The sequence below is a fragment of the Podarcis bocagei genome (genome assembly GCF_964188305.1).
Source record: "Podarcis bocagei genome assembly, chromosome: 1".
Lineage (NCBI taxonomy): Eukaryota > Metazoa > Chordata > Lepidosauria > Squamata > Lacertidae > Podarcis > Podarcis bocagei.
Genome location: NC_138125.1, coordinates 55,128,725 through 55,148,582, shown reverse-complemented (window position 1 = coordinate 55,148,582; position 19,858 = coordinate 55,128,725). Strand labels below are relative to the sequence as shown.

General features: G+C 42.8%; 1 protein-coding gene across 1 annotated transcript in view; it reads left to right on the top strand.

Annotated features, from left to right (window-relative positions):
- The window catches only part of HSD17B12 (hydroxysteroid 17-beta dehydrogenase 12), a 55,462-nt gene extending 36,744 nt beyond the window's left edge, over positions 1-18,718 (top strand). Inside the window, exons 8-11 of the mRNA XM_081165979.1 lie at positions 10,051-10,132; positions 12,095-12,160; positions 14,989-15,138; positions 15,903-18,718. Of these exons, the coding sequence (XP_081022105.1) occupies positions 10,051-10,132; positions 12,095-12,160; positions 14,989-15,138; positions 15,903-16,007 (403 nt within the window). The 3' untranslated portion in view covers positions 16,008-18,718. The remainder of the gene's footprint in view (positions 1-10,050; positions 10,133-12,094; positions 12,161-14,988; positions 15,139-15,902) is intronic.
- Positions 18,719-19,858: the final 1,140 nt, after the last annotated feature.

Genomic DNA, 19,858 nt, shown 5'->3' with positions numbered 1-19,858 from the left:
TTTTGGTGCTTGTCTCCTGTAATGCTTCCTGCCTATAAGGCTAGCACACCAAGTCCTATAGAGTTTGTGTTGGGGTTTCCCAGTCACTTGACTGCTGCACGACGCAGATAGTCTTTCTGAAAGTGTAAAACTCCCCACTTCCTCCATTCCTCCCACATGAATTAGAAAGAAAAAATGGATGCAAAAAGACACCCTGCCATTGGTATCTTCCTCATCCTTCTTCAGACTGGTATAAGTGTCATTTTCAGCACTGTGTCTTGTTCAACATTACAAATGGTCTTCCATCCTTTCAGGATTCTTCTATCACAGAGGGGAATGTGTGGTATTCCAGATGTTGCTGAGCTATTGATCACGTCATCTCTGATGACTGGTCATGCTGGCTGAGTGATGGGAGATGGGAGGCCAACAGCATCTCGAGAGCCATAAGTTTCCCTCCCCTCTCCTGCAGGGATCAATTCCCTCTTGCTCAGTTGAGACACATACTAAGGTAGCTGGAAAACTAGTCTCGCTGCAGGTGATCTATTCCAATCTCTTCATTCTTGGTAGAGTTCCCACTTGCCTCCATAAGAATTCTGCCCACCCATTTTTACTGACTTGCGGTGACTCAGTCTAGAGATCAAATAATTGCTAATGTATATTTCACAAGCTTCTGAATTTCTTGACTTCAACCGTAACAATGTTGATGCAGACAGTTCAATTCCCTTTTATAGATTTCCTCTTATATGTGTTCCTCACATATCTCAGACTTGCTCAGAACTTCTCTGAGACCGTAGTAGTCTTTAGCATCCAGTTTAATACTGCCATACCACTTGCTCTAGTTCTTGAGCATAATACAGTGGAGATCATCTGTTCACTCCCTGTGGATGATGGCACACTATCCTTCTCCAGAGTTTAGGATGATCAGGAAGAGTTGGAAGTAGGCAACTCTGGGGTTGTGATGATTGTAAAGACTCTTACCTCTGCCACCATTGCATTTGCTCATTGTTGTCCAGAGGAACTCTTTTGGATGGTGAAAGGCCATGTTATTAACTATGTATACAGTCTTTCATATTTTTTAGCTACAGGTACAAATATGCAGTTGCATCTCCACTCCAGAGTTTTCTGAATAAAACCAATTATTTGGATCTGTTCTAGGCTGGTTTTAGGCCTTGTTTTGGCACAAACAGCTGTGGTGGATAACATATCTGGGAGATGGACAAGGGAAGAAGAAGAAGAGTTTGCATTTGATATCCTTCTTTATCACTTACCTGACGTGCCAGCCTGCTGTTTCTTTTGGATCTGTCAGTAGTTTTCAGAACTGTCAACTGTTATATGATTCTGGGCCATCTTGCTGGGATGAGTATATGTGATACCATTCTTCCAGCAGTTCCATTACCATACAGATGTCTGTACTCAGAAAGTGGTGATTGGTGACCGCTGTCTTACCCTTTGGGCTTTGACCTATGGTGTACCACAAAGTTCCATTTTTTCCCTCATGCTTTTGAGTATTTACATCAAATCCGCTCCTTCCTCCTGGGCCGTGTTCAGAAAGTGGTGGTGGAGGATGAGTGTTCAGACCCCTGGGCTCTCACTTGTGGGGTGCCTCAGGATTCTGTCCTCTCCCCCATGCTTTTCAACATCTACATGCAGCCGCTGGGAGAGATCATCAGGGGGTTTGGTCTGGGTGTTCATCAGTATGCGGATGATACCCAGCTCTACCTCTCTTTCAAATCGGAGCCAGTGAAGGTGGTGAAGGTCCTGTGTGAGTGTCTGGAGGCGGTTGGAGGATGGATGGCGGCTAACAGATTGAGGTTGAATCCTGACAAGACAGAAGTACTGTTTTGGGGGGACAGGAGGCGGACAGGTGTGGAAGACTCCTTGGTCCTGAATAGGGTAACTGTGCCCCTGAAGGACCAGGTGCGCAGCCTGGGAGTCATTCTGGACTCACAGCTGTCCATGGAGGCACAGGTCAATTCTGTGTCCAGGGCAGCTTTTTATCAGCACCATCTGGTATGCAGGCTTAGACCCTACCTGCTCACGAACTGTCTCGCCAGAGTGGTGCATGTTCTGGTTATCTCTTGCTTAGACTACTGCAATGCTCTCTATGTGCGGCTACCTTTGAAGGTGACCTGGAAACTACAATTAATCCAGAATGTGGCAGCTAGACTGGTGACTGGGAGTGGCCACTGAGACCATATAACACCGGTCTTGAAAGAGCTACACTGGCTCCCAGTACGTTTCCGAGCACAATTCAAAGTGTTGGTGCTGACCTTTAAAGCCCTAAACGGCCTCAGTCCAGCATACCTGAAGGAGCGTCTCCACCTCCATCGTTCTGCCTGGACACAGGTCCAGCACCGAGGGCCTTCTGGCAGTTCCCTTGCTGCGAGAAGCCAAGTTACAGGGAACCAGGCAGAGGCCCTTCTCGGTAGTTGCGCCCGCCCTGTGGAACATCCTCCCACCAGATGTCAAAGAGAAAAATAACTACTAAACTTTTAGAAGACATCTAAAGGCAGCCCTGTTTAGTGAAGCTTTTAATGTTTAATAGGTTATTGTATTTTAGTCTTTTGTTGGAAGCCGCCCAGAGTGGCTGGGGGGACCCAGCCAAATGGGCGGGGTATAAATAATAAATTATTATTGTTATTAAATCTTTGGATGAAATCATCTGGCGTTTTTGAGCTGAGATGTCACCAGGATACAGATGACACACAGCTTTTCCTCTTGATTCCATTGTCTGATCTCAGGGAAGCAGTGGAGGTGATGAACCAGTGTCTAGAGTCAGTGCAGGGTGAATAAAGGTTAACAAGCTGAAACTTAATTCCACAAAGCAGAGTTATTATTGGTTATGAGAACTGGAGACCTAGATAAGATAGTTCAATCTGTCCTGTTTGGAGTTACACTTTTCTTTAAGTAGTAGGTATGTAACTTGGGTGGGGGTATTCCTTGATCCATCACTTTCCATGGATGCTCAATTGGTGGTTGCTAACTTGTGTTTTGTCATCTTCAACTGATAATCCATCTGTGACCAAACCTGGAGAAGATGGGGTTGGCATAAGTAATTCATGCGAAGAATCCACCACCACATTTGGTGTATAATATTTGTATACTATCTTAGGATGACGCTGATGATGACAGTAATGATCATAATAAATGTGAACTTTGACTTTATAAAACATATTTTATAGCCACAAGAATTGAGAACAAAAAGCATTAAACATCAAATGCATTGCAACCATAAATTGGTGGTTTAGTACTGCAACGATCATGATTTCACATATACAAATAGAAACTAATCCCCAGCCTCAGCCCACTCTGTGTGGTATAATAAAACCACAGTAGTATGAAATTGATGCCTTCTATAAAATAGACAGAAATTGATTATTAAAAATAATTAATAGTTGCAAGGCAGTTCACAGAACTAAAGCAACATAAAGCAATTAAATACATAGCTACTCCGTTTCCTATCTAAAAATAGCAGCACACCACACTTCACCAGAAAGTGCACTGAAATAAAAATGTCTTCATAGTCTGCTTAAAGGTCAATGCAGACCATTCTGACCACTCGTGAGCAGCATCTTGTGCAAGTAGATGGTTGTTAGAACAGACTGACACTCCCTGAGAAGCAAATGCTATGCAGTCTTTCTCGAGGTGCTAGAAATTGTTCCAACCCTCTTAAGAAAAAGATCCACATTCTGTGGTAAGGTTACTTACATTCTGCATAAAGCCAAATTCATCACCTGTTATGTATATTCTATCCATAACCATACTGCACAAAGATAAGTGGTACACTGTTCAGCACAACAGCACAATCTTTGCCTAGAGCAGTGGTGCACAATTCAAATCACGGCAAACATTAAATTGTTGGCTCCCCCCCCCCCCCGGCTGCCTCTAGAAGTTAATTGTATTACAGAGGCAGCTTGCTTTTTACCACTTCACATAGAGCTGGGGCAGACGAGGGTTGCCATAACAACAATGGGAGAGCTAAATATAGCATGTTTTTCTACAATTTTGCTTAAGGTAGAATGCTGATGAGGTATTAGGGTGTGTTCAGTCAGTCACTTTGTGCATTCATGTTAGACAAATCTGATTAGAGAGAGCTAGAGAATGTGTAGTAAAATTTTATATATAAAGAGATCCATTGGCTCAGTTCCAGTTTGCCAAGCTATTGTCCGGACTCTCTCACACCACCTACTCCCCACCCCGCCACGATCTTGGTATCTGAGCAAAGTCTCCATAATTGCTGTTGGTTTTATAATTCTTATCCTCTAACCTATCTTTGGGTTAATATGTAGCCTTGACTTTCACAAAGGAAAAATGCTTGGATGGAACCATTGTTGAACGGGAAACGTTTTGTTTTGTCATTGAAACTGTTCCGGCTAGTGCCCCACTTTATCATGCGTTGTACCTACAAAGAGATAATCTTAGTGCCCTGGACTTCAGGGAAATCTTGTAGCCACTAGGACTGTAGCATTAAAATATTTGGATTGCTCCATTTTAAAAAACATTTTTAATCAACTGCAAATTGGGTAAGAGACTTAAATTTGTTATACTTCTTATTTAGTACTGGTAAAAACTGCAGACGGAAACCACCATGTTAAAAAAAAGCATTCACTTTTTGTGTGTGAGAGAATGAAGAATGCCCGTTCTGAATTATGCCTGTTGCAAAACATGCATGCTTAGTATAAAGGAAAAGGGATATACTTGGTTTTTAGAGCATTTACTTTCTTACAGTTTTCTTGAATGCATGCTTACTTGGATTCTTATTTTATTATCCAGCTCATTGAATTAATGCAATTAAGATTTCTAGGAGCAGCTATTTTTGAAATTGACCCACCAACACTGTGTAGATAGTGTTGCGTACTTATTGCAATATCTTTCCATTATCCATGCTCTTCAGTATTCCACAAAGTCATGTTCCTAATGCACAGGAAGTATTAACTTCCCTGCTCTGTGCTAATTATCACTCCCCTCCCATATAACATTAACATATTAATTGTAGCTATCTTGTGATGGCTTGAATGCATGAAATAACTGTCCTCAATCACATGATGGTGACTTTAAAAGTTAGAATGGAGGATTTGAGAGAACCAAGTGAATTCCCCTGCTGTGAGTTGCATGGAAGTAATTCTTTCCCTCCTCAGGCAACTGGCTAACTACAAGTTTACTTTAAAACATCTTACCCAAATTACCATATTTCATTTACAATGGAAGAGGTCCCAAAGTTTGGCTTTTGGCTTACTGACAACTGAAACAAAAACTCCAAAATGGTTTGCAAAGAACATTCTCTAAATGAGTAGTTTGATCTAGTAAAATATCATTGAGCTTGATGGGGTTTTTTAACCTGTAACAGGAAAAGCATACTACGTTGTGTAAAGCTGGAATTGCATTTTGTTTGAAATGATACCTGCAAAAGGCAAATCCAATTGTTAGGGGTGGACCATGGGCAGCATTTTGAGATGAGTCTAGAGTGAGTAAGATAGTCTAGGGATCAGACCTGATGAAAGAGGTAGGGCCAAAGGTCAAACAGGGTCAGGGTACAAGCTAGGAGTTGGAACCAAAGAAACATGAAAGAGCCCAAAATTGGGCAAGAAATTTAATAATTTGCTGTACTAATTTGTTCAGGTACTGGTAAAAACTTCAGCATTCTGTCCAGCATCTAGCCCAGCATTCTGTTTTCACATTGGCCAACCAGATTCCTGTGGGAAGCCCACAAGCAGGACATGAGCAGAGTAGCAATCTTCCACTCATGATCCCCAACAAAGTGGCATTCAGACAGGTTCTGCCTCTGACACTGCCAATATGTACATAGCAGTCATGGCCAGTAGCTATTGATAGCCTTCATCTCCATGAATTTTTCTTATCTCCTTTTAACGCTGTCCAAGTTGGCAGCCATCACTATATTCTGTGGTACAAATTCCATATAACTGTATTCTCTGATCTACTTCCTTTTGTCTATCCTGAAGCACTCACCATTCAGCTTCATTGGATGACCCTCTGTTTCTAATATTATGTGAGAGGAAGAAAAGCTTTGCTCTTTCTACTTTCTTCACACCTCTATTGTGTCCTCCCTTACTCACAATTTGGGACAGAGAAGGAATGTACTCGGCACGGGTACATTCCCAGGGGAGTTGAAGGAAGCAGTGGTACATCTGCTCTTAAAGAAAACATCATTAGATCCTTCAGATCTATCAAATTACCATCCAGTTTTGAATCTTTCATACCTGGGTAAGGTGATTGAGAGAGAAGTTGCTGAACAGCTTGGTAGGTTTCTGGATCGGCTTTGGATCCATTTCTTTTTTTAAAAAAAATAATTTTTATTAACCGGCCAATCAAATCAAATTAAATCACATCACATAAATTCCAAATTACAAAGCCGAATTTTAAATTTTGTTGGGGGGACCCATATTTCAAGATCCGAAGGGGGATTCTGATCATCAACTTGCTACTGCGTTAATGTCCAAATCAGTCCAAACAGAGTTCATAATTCTATCCAGTCTTATCTTGCTGTTTCCACATCACACCTTGTTCATATATTTTCTCTTTTTTCTTTATGATCTCTTCTGATAGTCTCCTTAAGCCGATAAACACCAATAATAATAATCCTGTGTGAATTTTTCCGTTCTTCCAATCCTCAAATCGAGATGGTTTCCATATATCATCGCCTTCATAGATAACATCGCTCTTTCCATCATTAATTACAGAACTGTCACTCTTAAGTCCCTCTGAGGAGTTTCACCCACAATATAAAAACAGCTCTATTTCTCTATTTCTCCTCCCAGACTCAAGACCTCCGACAGAACTTCCCAATATGGCGATGTCATTTTTAACTGCGTCATTCCAGAGCCCTTATACATTCCACGCTCTTCTTAAAACATGCTTTGGTTCGAAAGTTTATCTCCACACAGCCTTAAATCCACAGCTTAAGTCCTTAAAACGACATTTCTGACTTGTGGGGAGAGGGGATTCTTGTTAATCACATAAGGAAAGAAAGGAAAGCTTTTTTCCCCCTCCCCCATCAGTCATTTCCCATACCGAGTCTTGGCATATCTTCTCATAATCTATGCTTGTTCCTCCGACTCGTCTTGTTTTATCAGAGATCTCTTCTGTTAGCAGTTTTTACTCCCCCTCGTTCCTTGAAATATGTGCATTCCTTCATCCAAATTGTTTCTTTTGAAGTTCTTGCAGCTAGTGGCGCGGATCAGGGACGACGTCCAGGAGTGCCGGAATCCCACAGGAGGGCTTTGTTCCTAGTGCCCCCATTCCCACAAATTCGGGGGTGGTACAGGGCACAGCAGGCAAGGGCAGTCCCCCTCACCCTCCTGGGGGGGGTAGGGAGGCTAATTACTCCCATCATAGCCTCCAAATTACCTCGTGTGCGTCGGAGAGATGTTATTGTCAGCCATCTTCCGATGCGCCCCCTAGTGGCCCCTGGCTTTGGATCCATTTCAGTTGGGCTTTCGCCCTGGTTATGGGACCGAGATGGTGCTGGTCGCCCTAACAGACGATCTCCGTAGACTGCTGGATCAAGGCAGGTCAGGACTGCTGATTCTTCTAGATTTGTCAGCAGCCTTCAACATGGCCGATCACGAACTTTTGGACCACCACCTTGCCAATATGAGGATTCAGGGCACAGCCCGACAATGGCTGCGCTCCTTTATCTCAGGTCGGGGACAGAGGGTGGCGCTAGGGTGTGTGGAGTGCCGCAGGGCGCAATCTTTCCCTGATGCTTTTTAATATCTTTATGCGCCCCCTTGCCCAGATTGTCCGGAACTTTGGGCTGGGCTATCATCAATATGCAGATGACACCCAGCTTTATCTGTTGATGAACGGCCATCCTGACTCAGCCCCGGACACACTGACCAGATGCTTGGAAGCTGTGGCTGGATGGCTGCGTGGGAGCTGGTTGAAGTTAAATCCTTCAAAGACAGAGGTCCTCTGGCTGGGTCAGGACGACATGGGGTTGGGGGGCCAACTCCCATCTCTTGCAGGGGCTCAATTAGTGCCAGTGCCTTCTGTCAAGAGCTTGGGTGTAACCTTCGACGCCTCCCTCTCTATGGAGGCGCAGGTTGCAGCTACAGCAAAGGCGGGATTTTTCCATCTCTGCCGTATTAAGCAGTTGGTCCCTTACCTTTCTCTCCCCAATCTGGCCACAGTGATCCATGTGATGGTCACCTCCAGGCTTGATGACTGTTATTCACTCTACTTGGGGCTGCCTTGAAGCTGACTCAGAAACTCCAGCTGGTGCAGAATGCTGCGGCGAGGCTCCTTACGGGGTTCTCACCATGGGATCACATTCATCCAGTGCTTTACCGGCTGCACTGGCTCCTGGTGGAGTACAGGGTCAGGTTTAAGGTGCTGGTTTTGACCTTTAAAGCCCTATGTTGCCTAGGATCCTTGTACCTACGGGACCGCCTCTCCTGTTATGCCCCGCGGAGGACCTTAAGGTCCATAAATAATGACACTTTGGAAGTCCCGAGCCCCAAGGAGGTTAGATTGGCCTCAACCAGGGCCAGGGCCTTTTCAGCTCTGGCCCTGGCCTGGTGGAGCTTCCTACTGCAGGAGATCAGGGCCCTGTGGGATTTGACATCTTTCCGCAGGGCCTGCAAGACGGAGCTGTTCCACCTGGCCTTTGGGCTGGACTCAGTCTAACCCCACTCTCATTTATTTAAAAAAATAAATAAATTATGGAATGCCTTATATGGGATTTTGTATATAAATTTTGCCTCTACTCTTTTTGCTGGCCCATGTAGGACCAGCATGGATAGTTGGCCCCGGTGAATATTTGACGTTTTCTCTTCTTATGGCTTTGATCTATGGGCTACCACTAAAACGAGGCTCCAGCTTTTAAACTGTATTCTAACTTCTATTTTAATTAACTATTTTTTTGGGGGGTTGTTGTTTTTTATGTTTTTACTGTATTTATATTTGGTGTTAGCTGCCCTGAGCCCGGTCTTGGACGGGTAGAGCGGGGTATAAATAAAATTATTATTATTATTATTATTTAATAAGAAGCAGGACTGAAGAATAAGTTGGACCAAACAAAAAACACCCCCAAGACAGAATTCACGAACATGCTAGAGTTCAGGAAGACATTTATGCTTCTTCCTACCCAGAAGGAATCAGTGGGTGGGTGGAATCAGGCAAGAAAGTTCTTTGCTTAGAAGGCCAATTCACTGACATAGGGCAAGGCAGCTGCATACAGATCCAGCACTTCCCGACAGCCATGTTGGTGATAAAATGGATCTTTACATTAGAAGGTTAAAGTTTTGTACTTGGAATAGCCCTAGATGCAGCATTTTCAGTGTTTACAAGTAACCACGTTCATTAGTCATGCAAAGACTTCCCCTGCTTCTTAGCTTGTGGGAAACTGCCATGCTGTAGAAATAAATTAACAAATTGTCTAGGAGCACCTTAGAGACCAACTAAGTTTGTTCTGGGTATAAGCTTTCATGTGCACGCACTCTTCTTCAGATACACTGAAACAGAAGTCACCAGACCCTTATATGCCATGCTGTAGAAAGGATCATCAGGATTTCAGCTGCAAAGTAGCAAATACTTGAAGAAACATTCCTTTGTTTTTTTAAAACAATCATTGACAACAACATTTGTCTCCTGTAAAACCTGTACAGTGTGCGGAATCAGAATTATTTGTCCCTATTAACTCATGCTGCTTTTCTTTTAATTGGCATCTGAAGAGGTCTCTCTGAATGCACACATAGGTGTGTTGACTTTCATTTTATAGCAGAAGCATGACCCGAGATTGTGGGTTGGCACCAGAGGATTGTGAGGTTGGGCATTTCTCTTGGAAGAAAAGAAAGCACCAAAGCAGTAGCCAGAGAGAAGCTAAGCTCTTAAGAGGCATTAAATTATCATTTCAGAACAATATGTTGTTATCACGTATCCATGCCTACATAGGTATATGCACCCACAGAGCACATGCTGAGACCTAAACTGTCACTTAGGGAACTGACCATGGAAAAAATAGTTGTAAACCAGACTTTGGTTTCTGTAATAACCTGTTTCAGTTCTTCTGTTTCTAATGGTTCATTTGATATGTTATGTTTACCTCTTCAGGTCCAAGGGAGTAATATTAAACATTTCCTCTTTTACTGCGATTAACCCAACTCCATTGCTGACTGTGTATTCTGCAACCAAGGTAAATTTATTTATCCCTTTATTGCATTTATGTACTGCGCATCCTACCAAGTTATCTGTATGGTATACAGTAGAATATAATTCACAATAAAATCCTTTAAAATTAAAATTGTAAACTAAGTCACAAAGAAGAAAGCCCAGCAAAAAGTGAGCATAGGTGGTGTGTGTGTGTGTGTGTGTGTATAGATAGATAGATAGATAGATAGATAGATAGATAGATAGATATAGATAGATAGATATATTTCACGTCCTAAAATCTTGTGTGACATTCTAGGTAAGAGATGACATGATGTTGTCTCTGCTCATGCTTTCCCCCCAGATGTTGTGAACTGCACCTCCTATCAGGAATAAAAAATTTAACCAAGTGCTTTCTGGTGGGCAGTCACTGTAATTTGTAAGCATATTTAGCAAATGAACTTGTTCATATTTCAAGCAACGTTCAGAGCAGGGGATAGCACACATCAAAGTTGACGCCTCTAGAATTGCACAGGGGGAGGGTATACAAGAGAACCAATGTCATAATGGAAAAGTTGTCACTAGGTGGCAATCCACCAGCCATGATGGCACAACCATCTGGACTGCCTCCAGTGATGGTAAAGATTAATGAGGTCTATCTAGGGGAAGGGAGTCTACCAGGTATCCTAGTCCCAAGTTGTTCAGGTCTTTATATGTTAAAAACATAGCACTGAGCATGATTTGATAGTAAATAGGCAGCTATTATTTTTACTTTTTTAGTGCATGTGTGCTGTGTATTTATTTCATTTATGAGTCACTTCCTATGAGGCATCCCAAAGCACTTTACAAAAAGTGTATTATGTGTATAGCTAGGTACCCTACTAAGCACCCTAACTGCTGCATTCTGCTCTAGTTGCAGCTTCCAAGCTAAGCCCAAGGGTAGCCCCACATAAAGCTCATTACAGTAATCTAATTATGAGGTTACAAGTAATTAAGAGATTATTTGTCCTTCTGAGTTTGCCAGATGCAAAACTCCCATATCAGACCTTAGTTAGCTCCTTCTCATGAGATTTAAGCCAGTCTTGTTCACTATTGAGGTTGGTTGGATATAATACTAAACCACCATTTAACATTATGAATATAAACCACTGTGAGGTTTGGGCTCATATAGCTCTCTCCCTCCTCCAGCGCATCTGTGAGGAGCTGAGGAGCTTTTGTTTCCAGTTTAGATTAACCACAGCTTGCTGTTTTATGCAGCACAAGTTGTGGCTATTCTTGACTAAGTTTGGTTGAAACAAATTAATTGTAAAACAGTTTAAGAAAGTGAGTTTTTTCCAACTACCCTTAGTTAAGATTAATTACAGCTGAGGAATCTTGACAACATGCTAACCTGCAGTTAATCTGAAATGGAAGTGGGAAACTTCTGATTGCCTTGTGGTTTCTCTGAAGGAGGACAGAGTTGAGGGGAGAATGTGAGGCTGTGACTCATCCTCGTCACGTTAAACCATCGTTTGGCATTATGTTACAAGCCACACCGTAATCTCTAAAGGCTGAGATTCTTAGAAAATTGAATGTTGCATTTCTAGGGAACTGTGGTATGTATGTTGCATGTATATATGGCACTCACCGTTGCCATTTCTAATTCATCTGTTTAAGGTAGATGAGAATATAGTTTGAACACAAAGTGATGGTTATGAACATGTTTTAGTTGGTGAAGATGAAGTACTTTTTGAAAACTGAGCTAAGCATGTGATTCTAGAAACTCTGGAGAAAGGAGAGCATCGAGATTAGCATTCTCATCCTGATCAAGCATGGTTTGGTTGCAGTCCCCTTGTATAACTTCCGTCACATACACACAGCTTTTGGCTTGGAATACCACCTTCCCCCGAAGGCTGTATTTGTAGAAATAGGCAGGGTTTGTCTTTCATGAGGAAAATATATAAATTATGCTATAAGTTCATCTACATATAGTACATTCCTAACAAACTTTCCCATTGCATTTATTTAGGCTTTTGTTGATTACTTCTCTGAAGGTCTCAGTGCAGAGTACAAAAATAAAGGTGTCATTGTGCAGGTGAGGTGAACTGTTCTGTTGTTAATATCTCTACTGTTGTTTAACTGGTACCAGTTAAGATGCTGACCTCATTCCAAACTGTGGCAACATCTGAGGCTTTGCTTGGAGTCCCAGTGCTGAACTAGGCTTAGTGGTATCCACTAGAAGCAGTGCCTTTTCATCAGTTGTGCCCACTTTGTGGACTGAACTCCCTCGGGAGGTGGCTCTATTTAATTATTTATTTTTAGTGTCTGCCTGAACATGACTGTTCCAAAATTTCTTTAAGGTGGAACAGTTTCTTATATTGAGTTGCTTTTACTGCTGCTGCTGCTCTTCATAACCAATTTTTGTGTGCTAATTGGTACTTACAAGGTTTAACGTGTAACTTTATGTTTTATTTATTTAGTCCATTTTTAAACTGCTCTTTATCAATTAAGAACCTAGGGCAGTTTAAAATATATCTATTTAAAACAATAACATTCAGTGGGTGAGATTCCTTACTTAGGAGTAGACTCATTGAAATAAATGGATTTAACTTCATTGATTGTGATTGGGAGATCCTTTGCTGTTTTTCTGTAACTTTACTTTGGGGAAATGGAACACCTATGTAAGCTATCTTAGAAGGTGAATGAATAAAATATTTATTTGAGAAAAGGCAACGTGGAAAGGTATTACAGTACTAAATGTGAATTTAAAGAATGACGGAGATGAATAGAGCAGCTCTTAGACCAAAAACTGTATAATGCTATGACTGAGCTATACTACATTTAGTTTAGTTGCCAGTAGTCCATCCTTTGGCGCCACCCAGTGCTGTAGCTGAGCAACACAACTTTAGATACTAGGCAACTTTGCACGTAATATTAAACCATGGTTTAGCACCACATACATGAGCGAAAACAATCCCAAGCAAAGAGTCGTGCTCGCATGTTGAGCTCTTTTTCTCAGCTTTTTCCATGCATCTGGGAAAAGGACTTTGGCCGTGTTTCCTTTCAGTCATCCTATCCAATCAAGATTGTGGTTTAGCACATAGGCAGGACACATAGGCAGACGGGGTGGCGCTGTGGGTAAAACCTCAGTGCCTAGGACTTGCTGACCAGAAGGTCGGCGGTTCAAATCCCCGCGGTGGGGTGAGCTCCCGTCTTTCGGTCCCAGCTCCTGCCCACCTAGCAGTTCGAAAGCACCCTTAAGTGCAAGTAGATAAATAGGTACCGCTTTATAGCGGGAAGGTAAAACGGCGTTTCCATGTACGGCACTGGTGCTGGCTCACCAGCGCAGCTTCGTCACACTGGCCACGTGACCCGGAAGTGTCTTCGGACGGCACCGGCTCACGGCCTCTTGAGCGAGATGAGCGCGCAACCCTAGAGTCGGTCACGACTGGCCCGTACAGGCAGGGGTACCTTTACCTTTACCTTTTAGGACACAAAGGAATATGGTCCCCCATCCCTGGCTTCTCTGCCCAGCCCTCAAGACTCTCTCAAGGCCACACCCTCCACTGTTTCCCCCCCTTCTTTAAGTATGTTTACCTGGCTGGAATCTCTCCCTGAATTCTAATAATTCACCTGTATTGCCTGGATGCAGGATAGAGAGGCATGTATTAGGTGGGCGTAGAAACTACAAAGGTAAAAAATTGTATTCATTGCTCTATTTTTGCCTCCTGCCCACCAGTGGCAGGTAGTTCCTGAAGAGTTGCCCAGAAAGGAACACAGCCCTTGGTCTGAAAAAGGTTACCCACCCCTGGTTTATCACAAACTCTGGCTAATTAAACAAACCCATTTCACAACCTGTTGTTAAAGGTTGATCAGAGTTAGCATGAACTACGACCCCAAGTTTGGACAGCACAACAAGCCAAAGCCATTGTCCTGGCTCTGCAGCTGATGGATTGGGGACGGGGCTTAACATGCAAGCCTAATGCTTCACTTGGGATTGTTCCAACTCAAGCTCACAGTATTAAGCCATGGTTTGGTGTTGGGTGAAAGTGGGACTTTTCAAGACTTAGTTAATTAACTTATATCTTGCATTTTGGTCTTATAAACTGTGTTAAAGGTTCACTTAAAATCTAGAATAGATTGGTTTGTGAATGCAGGATGCTACCCAGAGGTATGGTACAATGAGAGCTACACAGTGAGATGTGGCTTGATATGAGCTACCCATCTTCTATTTCCATTGCAGACAGTAGTCTTATTGGCACCTATAATCAGTATCAAAATGATGCATATTACTACTATTTAAATAAATACTCTGGAAATCAACAGTGACTATAGTTTTTAACTACCCCAATGATCTTATTTCCACAAGGGGATATTTACATCAGGCCTGCCACATCCTTAAGAACCAGCATACCTGAGTTAGGCAAAGTTTGTTACTGCCTTGTGCCACCACTTCCCCAGCCCTTTCTGCTGATTTGGAGTCACTGGATTAGTGACAACAGCAGGGCAGGGAGAGGAGAGAGCAGGTGGGAGCACATATGTGGAAGAGAAGCACCATATCCCTGTCAGCAGTTACCTGATGCAAGGTCTTCTGATGGCCATTTTAGTAGAGCTGATGGCTATTGGGGTGGGATAGAACATCAAAAGTGAACTAGTTGTGTTTGGAGAAGAATTTGCACATCATAAATTACTGATGTTTTGATGATTTTCTATAAATTGTTTTGTGAAGTCTACCTGAAAAGCAAAAATATTTAATAATAAATGGTTGAATGTGAAAACATAGTTGCATATGATATAGTGAAAGCTGTTTGCATGTTGAATCACTTCGTATTCATCATGATACTTGTTTCTTGGCATAATAATTATCCATGAAGGCATATTTTAAGAACCAGAAAAACATTCTGCTATTCCTTTCCTTTTCAGAGCGTTCGGCCATATTTTGTAGCTACAAAAATGACCAAAATCCGTAAACCATCAGCCTTTAAACCTACTCCTGAAGCCTATGTAAAAAGTGCCCTCAACACCGTTGGTCTTGAGACACAAACTTCTGGATGCGCAACTCATTCATTGGTGGTATGTATTAGTCAGTTTATTGCTCTTAGTACATTTCCTATTTGTGGAAAGAAAATGGGGATGGAGAACCTTTTTGACTCCCATTGCAGGTCAACTTTGACAGATGGGTGGGACAACCTACATGTCATTCACATGATATCATGATGACACCAGATAGCTCACAAGTGAGTTGTCCTGCCCACCAGCTGGCTGCCGGGCACTTGGGAACCACTATGCAAAGCCCTGCACAGCTGATCCAGAAGGCTTTAGCTGAAATATTTTTTGCAGGCTTTGGTGCTTTGGCTCCTTGAACCAAATGCTTTCCCTTGCTGATGCACTACAAGGATTGCACTTTTAAGGCTCCCAGTTGTGCCATGTCTTTATTTGCCCCACACCTGACATCATATATGACAATATGACAATAAATTTGAACCCCCAGCAGGCTAAGTTTGGTCAATGGACTGGAGGCTCCCCTCCTGTTTTAGAATATCCGGTGCTGTTTGTGGGCTTCCTGTAGGCATCTGGTTGCCACTGTAAGAACAGGTTGCTTCCATCATCCCTGGCCATTGTCTATTTTTGCTGGGGCTGATGGCAGTTGCCATTCCTCAACATCTGAAGGACCAAAGATTTTCCACCCCTGAGAGTCCTTTGACCTGATCCAGCAGGGCTCTTGTATCTTGTTAATATCTGAGTGTCACTGTTATAATTTGGTTTCCCTTATAGTCACATTGAATTCTGGTCTTCAGAGATTTGATAATGAACCTTTTTTCCCCTCCATTTCCTAGGCCTGGTTTAGCAGGTTTGTGCCCAAGTGGTATTTCACAAAGCTGGCCCTTGACACGAACCTAAAACTGAGAGCTTATTTTTTGAAGAAATTAAAGGAGAATTGAGTTGCATCATCATGACCAATTTGTTGGTAGTTCTGTGGAGCGAAATACTGGTCATATCTTAAAGTTCTTTCGAATGGGATTTTCTTTTGGGACCACAGTCCAGCGTGAACAAAGAGAAAACTGAGGAGCATGGAAAAGGCAATCAGCAACTTGTTGATTTTGTTTGTTGTTCTTCTGTATCATTGTTTTAGAATGTGCTTTTTCGATGTGACTTGGAACAGTAACGGGTACTTGTAGTTACTAGCTTTACTAAAATGCACTTAACACCAACAGATGTTTGGTTTGGGAAATGATGTCAATGTGATAAATTTGACTGAATTTGATGTGGAACATTGTTGGTGTTGATACAGAACAACACTAATATTGGTATTGAACTGGTCAATGCAGTATTTCTTTCATTAAATATTTGTTGTCATTTATTTTTACTTTGCAAGAAGTCACACAATGGTCTTTATTATGAATGAAACTGGACAAGTTTCCCCTCCATCACACATGGGCCACAAGATCCTTGCCTTGTCAGCATAGACTTCTTTAGGCATTTCACTCCCTTCTACATGATCTCCCCACCTAAAACACTGTAAATGTGAAATTGTTGCAGTCTACATGATCAGATTGAAGTGAAAGGGCTTAATGTGATAGCTGTATAGATTTTATCCATTGGCAATACTTTTGTTTACTGATGCTAGTCCTTTTACTAAAATAGTATATTAAGAGAGGTGGGCTTTATCAAACTGTTGGAAGACAAATGCTACAGATTGCAGTAACAAATCTTGCCAGTTACTGATAGTGATTTAGCTCAGTTGGTAGAGCAATGAGACTCTTTATCCCAGGGTTTTGGGTTCAACCCACACCTTGGATGAAAGATTCCTGCACTGCAGGGAGTTGGACTACATGATCCTTGTGGTCTCTTCCAATTCTATGAAAAAAAAATAATCCTTAAATTACTCGTACCCTGGATTGAAAGATGTGCTTGTACAACAGGGCTTTCTTGCACCACCCCTCCCAAAGCTACCTCTGAGGATTGAGGAAACCCTTTAGAATAGTATAGAGTGTCACAGAAGGCTACAATAGGAAGGGAAAATTGGGGGAAAGGGGAATCTTGTGGAAACCGACATGCCCTCCTCTTGCACCAGAAGGCTATTGGATCCAAGGCTATGTTGTTGCTTAACATACAGTGTTTGAAATTAGATACTGATAGAAATATTATTTGATGTGTATATATTGACCCTACACTATAGACCCAATGAACTGAGAATGTACAGCGTAGAAACTACATTTTAAAAAATTGGCTGCCTTTACATGCAAATTAAGATTTCAGTGGTAACGTCCTAGACTTTCTCTGCTCAAGCATTACCAGCTGTATGTTTTACTCAAGTAAAATTAAAATGCTGTGTCTTTAGATCAGATAAGAGGAACCTTTCTGATACTGAGAACCACAAAATCTTTTGGGGGTTGTACATTGGGAAGACGCAATGTGGGGGCCTGAAGTTAGCAGTGGCATTGACCAGAGATAGCAGTAGGCCACTCATTTTATTTCTGCTACCCCCCCCCCTTTATTCTCTTCCCCAAGCACAATTAAGCTTTGAAGTAAAGTTCCCATTTCTGCAAATGGGACCCTCCCCCATCCCTTCTTAACTGCTGGGTGGGATTGAGGAGGGGAGACTGGGGGACCAGATCCAAAGGTGCAGCAGTCTGGCAATTTCCTGCATTTAGATGCTTTCATGGCGTACAGAAGACATTTTTATCACCATAGCACATGAGCTCTGTATAGAGAGCAAAGAATCCTAAGGGTGCTGAACTAACGGTGGCTAGTGGTAGCTGAAGAACCCTACCTATAAGGTGAATCAGAAAAGCAAAAATTGCCCACTACCGTTGCCCTTAAATGATGGATCGTGATCAGTTGCCTATGTTCTGAAGAATCACTTGTGTGTGTTTGAGCACATTTATTGATGGTAGAAACTCTGCATTCTGTTTCATCTACTACCAATGGAGAAGCAATTTAAGGCTCTGGTTTGAAAGTAAATGTGTGTTAAATGATACTGTACATAGAAAATAAATGAAAACCGATGCAATGGTGCTGATAAGGATTGAGAAACAAGTTTTGTCCCAGAATGTGCTTAAATTTTCTAAATAGTTATTTGAAAGAAGATGGATTTTGGCTATATAAAGCTTCTCTTACAACCATTAGTAAGGCAGTTGCAATGCATGAGGTGAAGCACTGCTGCTGTGCTATCCCAGCTGCAAGACTGTTCAAAGAGATGGGGTAGGGCAGGGGAAGCAATGGGTTGGTGGCGGCAGCAGGCATAGATGCAGACACACGTGCACCCACTAACACAAGGAAAAGTTGTGCTTTTCTAAACAAAAAGCAACAACCATAGAGAAGACAGGGTTAAAGAAAAAGTGCTCAAACATGCAAACATACAAATAGATATTTTATGGAATATTAAATATCCATTTGTTTGTATCTCATTTTTGAGCATTTTATCCTTTGGTGCACCTACTACTAACCTTGCTCAGCCTGGTCCAGCAAGCAGCAGTGCCATTGGAGCCAAGAGGGTGGTGGAGTGGTGGTGCCCCACCTTGTGTGCTGCAGCCATTGGAAAATTAAGAGCATATTTGAGATTGCTGGCTTGCCTATGTAGCTTGACTGCTTTTTTTCCTAACCTGTTCTGTAAAACTTTCGATTTAAAATAAAACAATATTTCTCATCATGTTTAATGGGGATTCGTTTATTTAGCCAATCTTGCCTGTTGTTGTTTAGTCGTGTCCGACTCTTTGTGACCCCATGGACCAGAGCACGCCAGGCACTCCTATCTTCCACTCCTATTACAGTGCAAAACACATTCAGAACTCTTGTTTCCTCCCAGCATAAATCAGTGGAGCAGACAATCTCAGCATTAGGCAGGCCCTTGCTCCGCTGAAGGTAATTACAGTAAACAGAGACTGGAAGGCCACCTGCCAGGAATGCTGTAGCCTTATCCTGCATTAAGTGGGGGCAGAGGGGGGTGGGTTGGACTAAATAACTTCCAGGGTCTCTTTCAATACTGATTCTATGCCGGGGGGGGGGGGAATACACAATCAAATGTCACAATATGTCCTATTCCACCACCTCCAGGATCAGAGGCAGTATGGGACCCCAATGCCAACCAGAGCCGTAGCTAGGTGATCTTATGCCCCTGGCAGAACTGTCCAGATTCCGCACCCTAGGTAAAGGGACCCCTGACCATTAGGTCCAGTCGTGGCCGACTCGGGTTGTGGAGCTCATCTCGCTTTATTGGCCGAGGGAGCCGGAGTACGGCTTCCGGGTCATGTGGCCAGCATGACTAAGCCACTTCTGGCGAACCAGAGCAGCACACGGAAACGCCGTTTACCTTCCTGCCGGAGCGGTACCTATTTATCTACTTGCACTTTGACATGCTTTCGAACTGCTAGGTTGGCAGGAGCAGGAACCGAGCAACGGGAGCTCACTGTGTCGTGGGGATTCGAACCACTAACCTTCTGACCGGCATGCCCTAGGCTCTGGTTTAACCCACAGCGCCACCCGCGTCCCTCCATTTCGCCCCCTAGCCACGGACAAATTAGCTCTTCTTTCTGCCTTCTTTCCGCCCCCGCCCCCATTCCATTCACCCTCTATTTAAAACCTTATGAGGCAATAATGGATATTTTTATTTATAGACATATTTATGGATATATTATTTAGCCGAATTTGCGGGGGGGGGCACCTCACCATCCCCTAGCTACTGCCCTGATGCCAGCTGCTTGGGGGTCAGGGATGGGAGAAGGCTGTTGCTTGTCGCGGCTTCCCCTATGCTAGGCTAGGTAGGCCGGCGGGCTTTCTGCGGCAGGGCTCC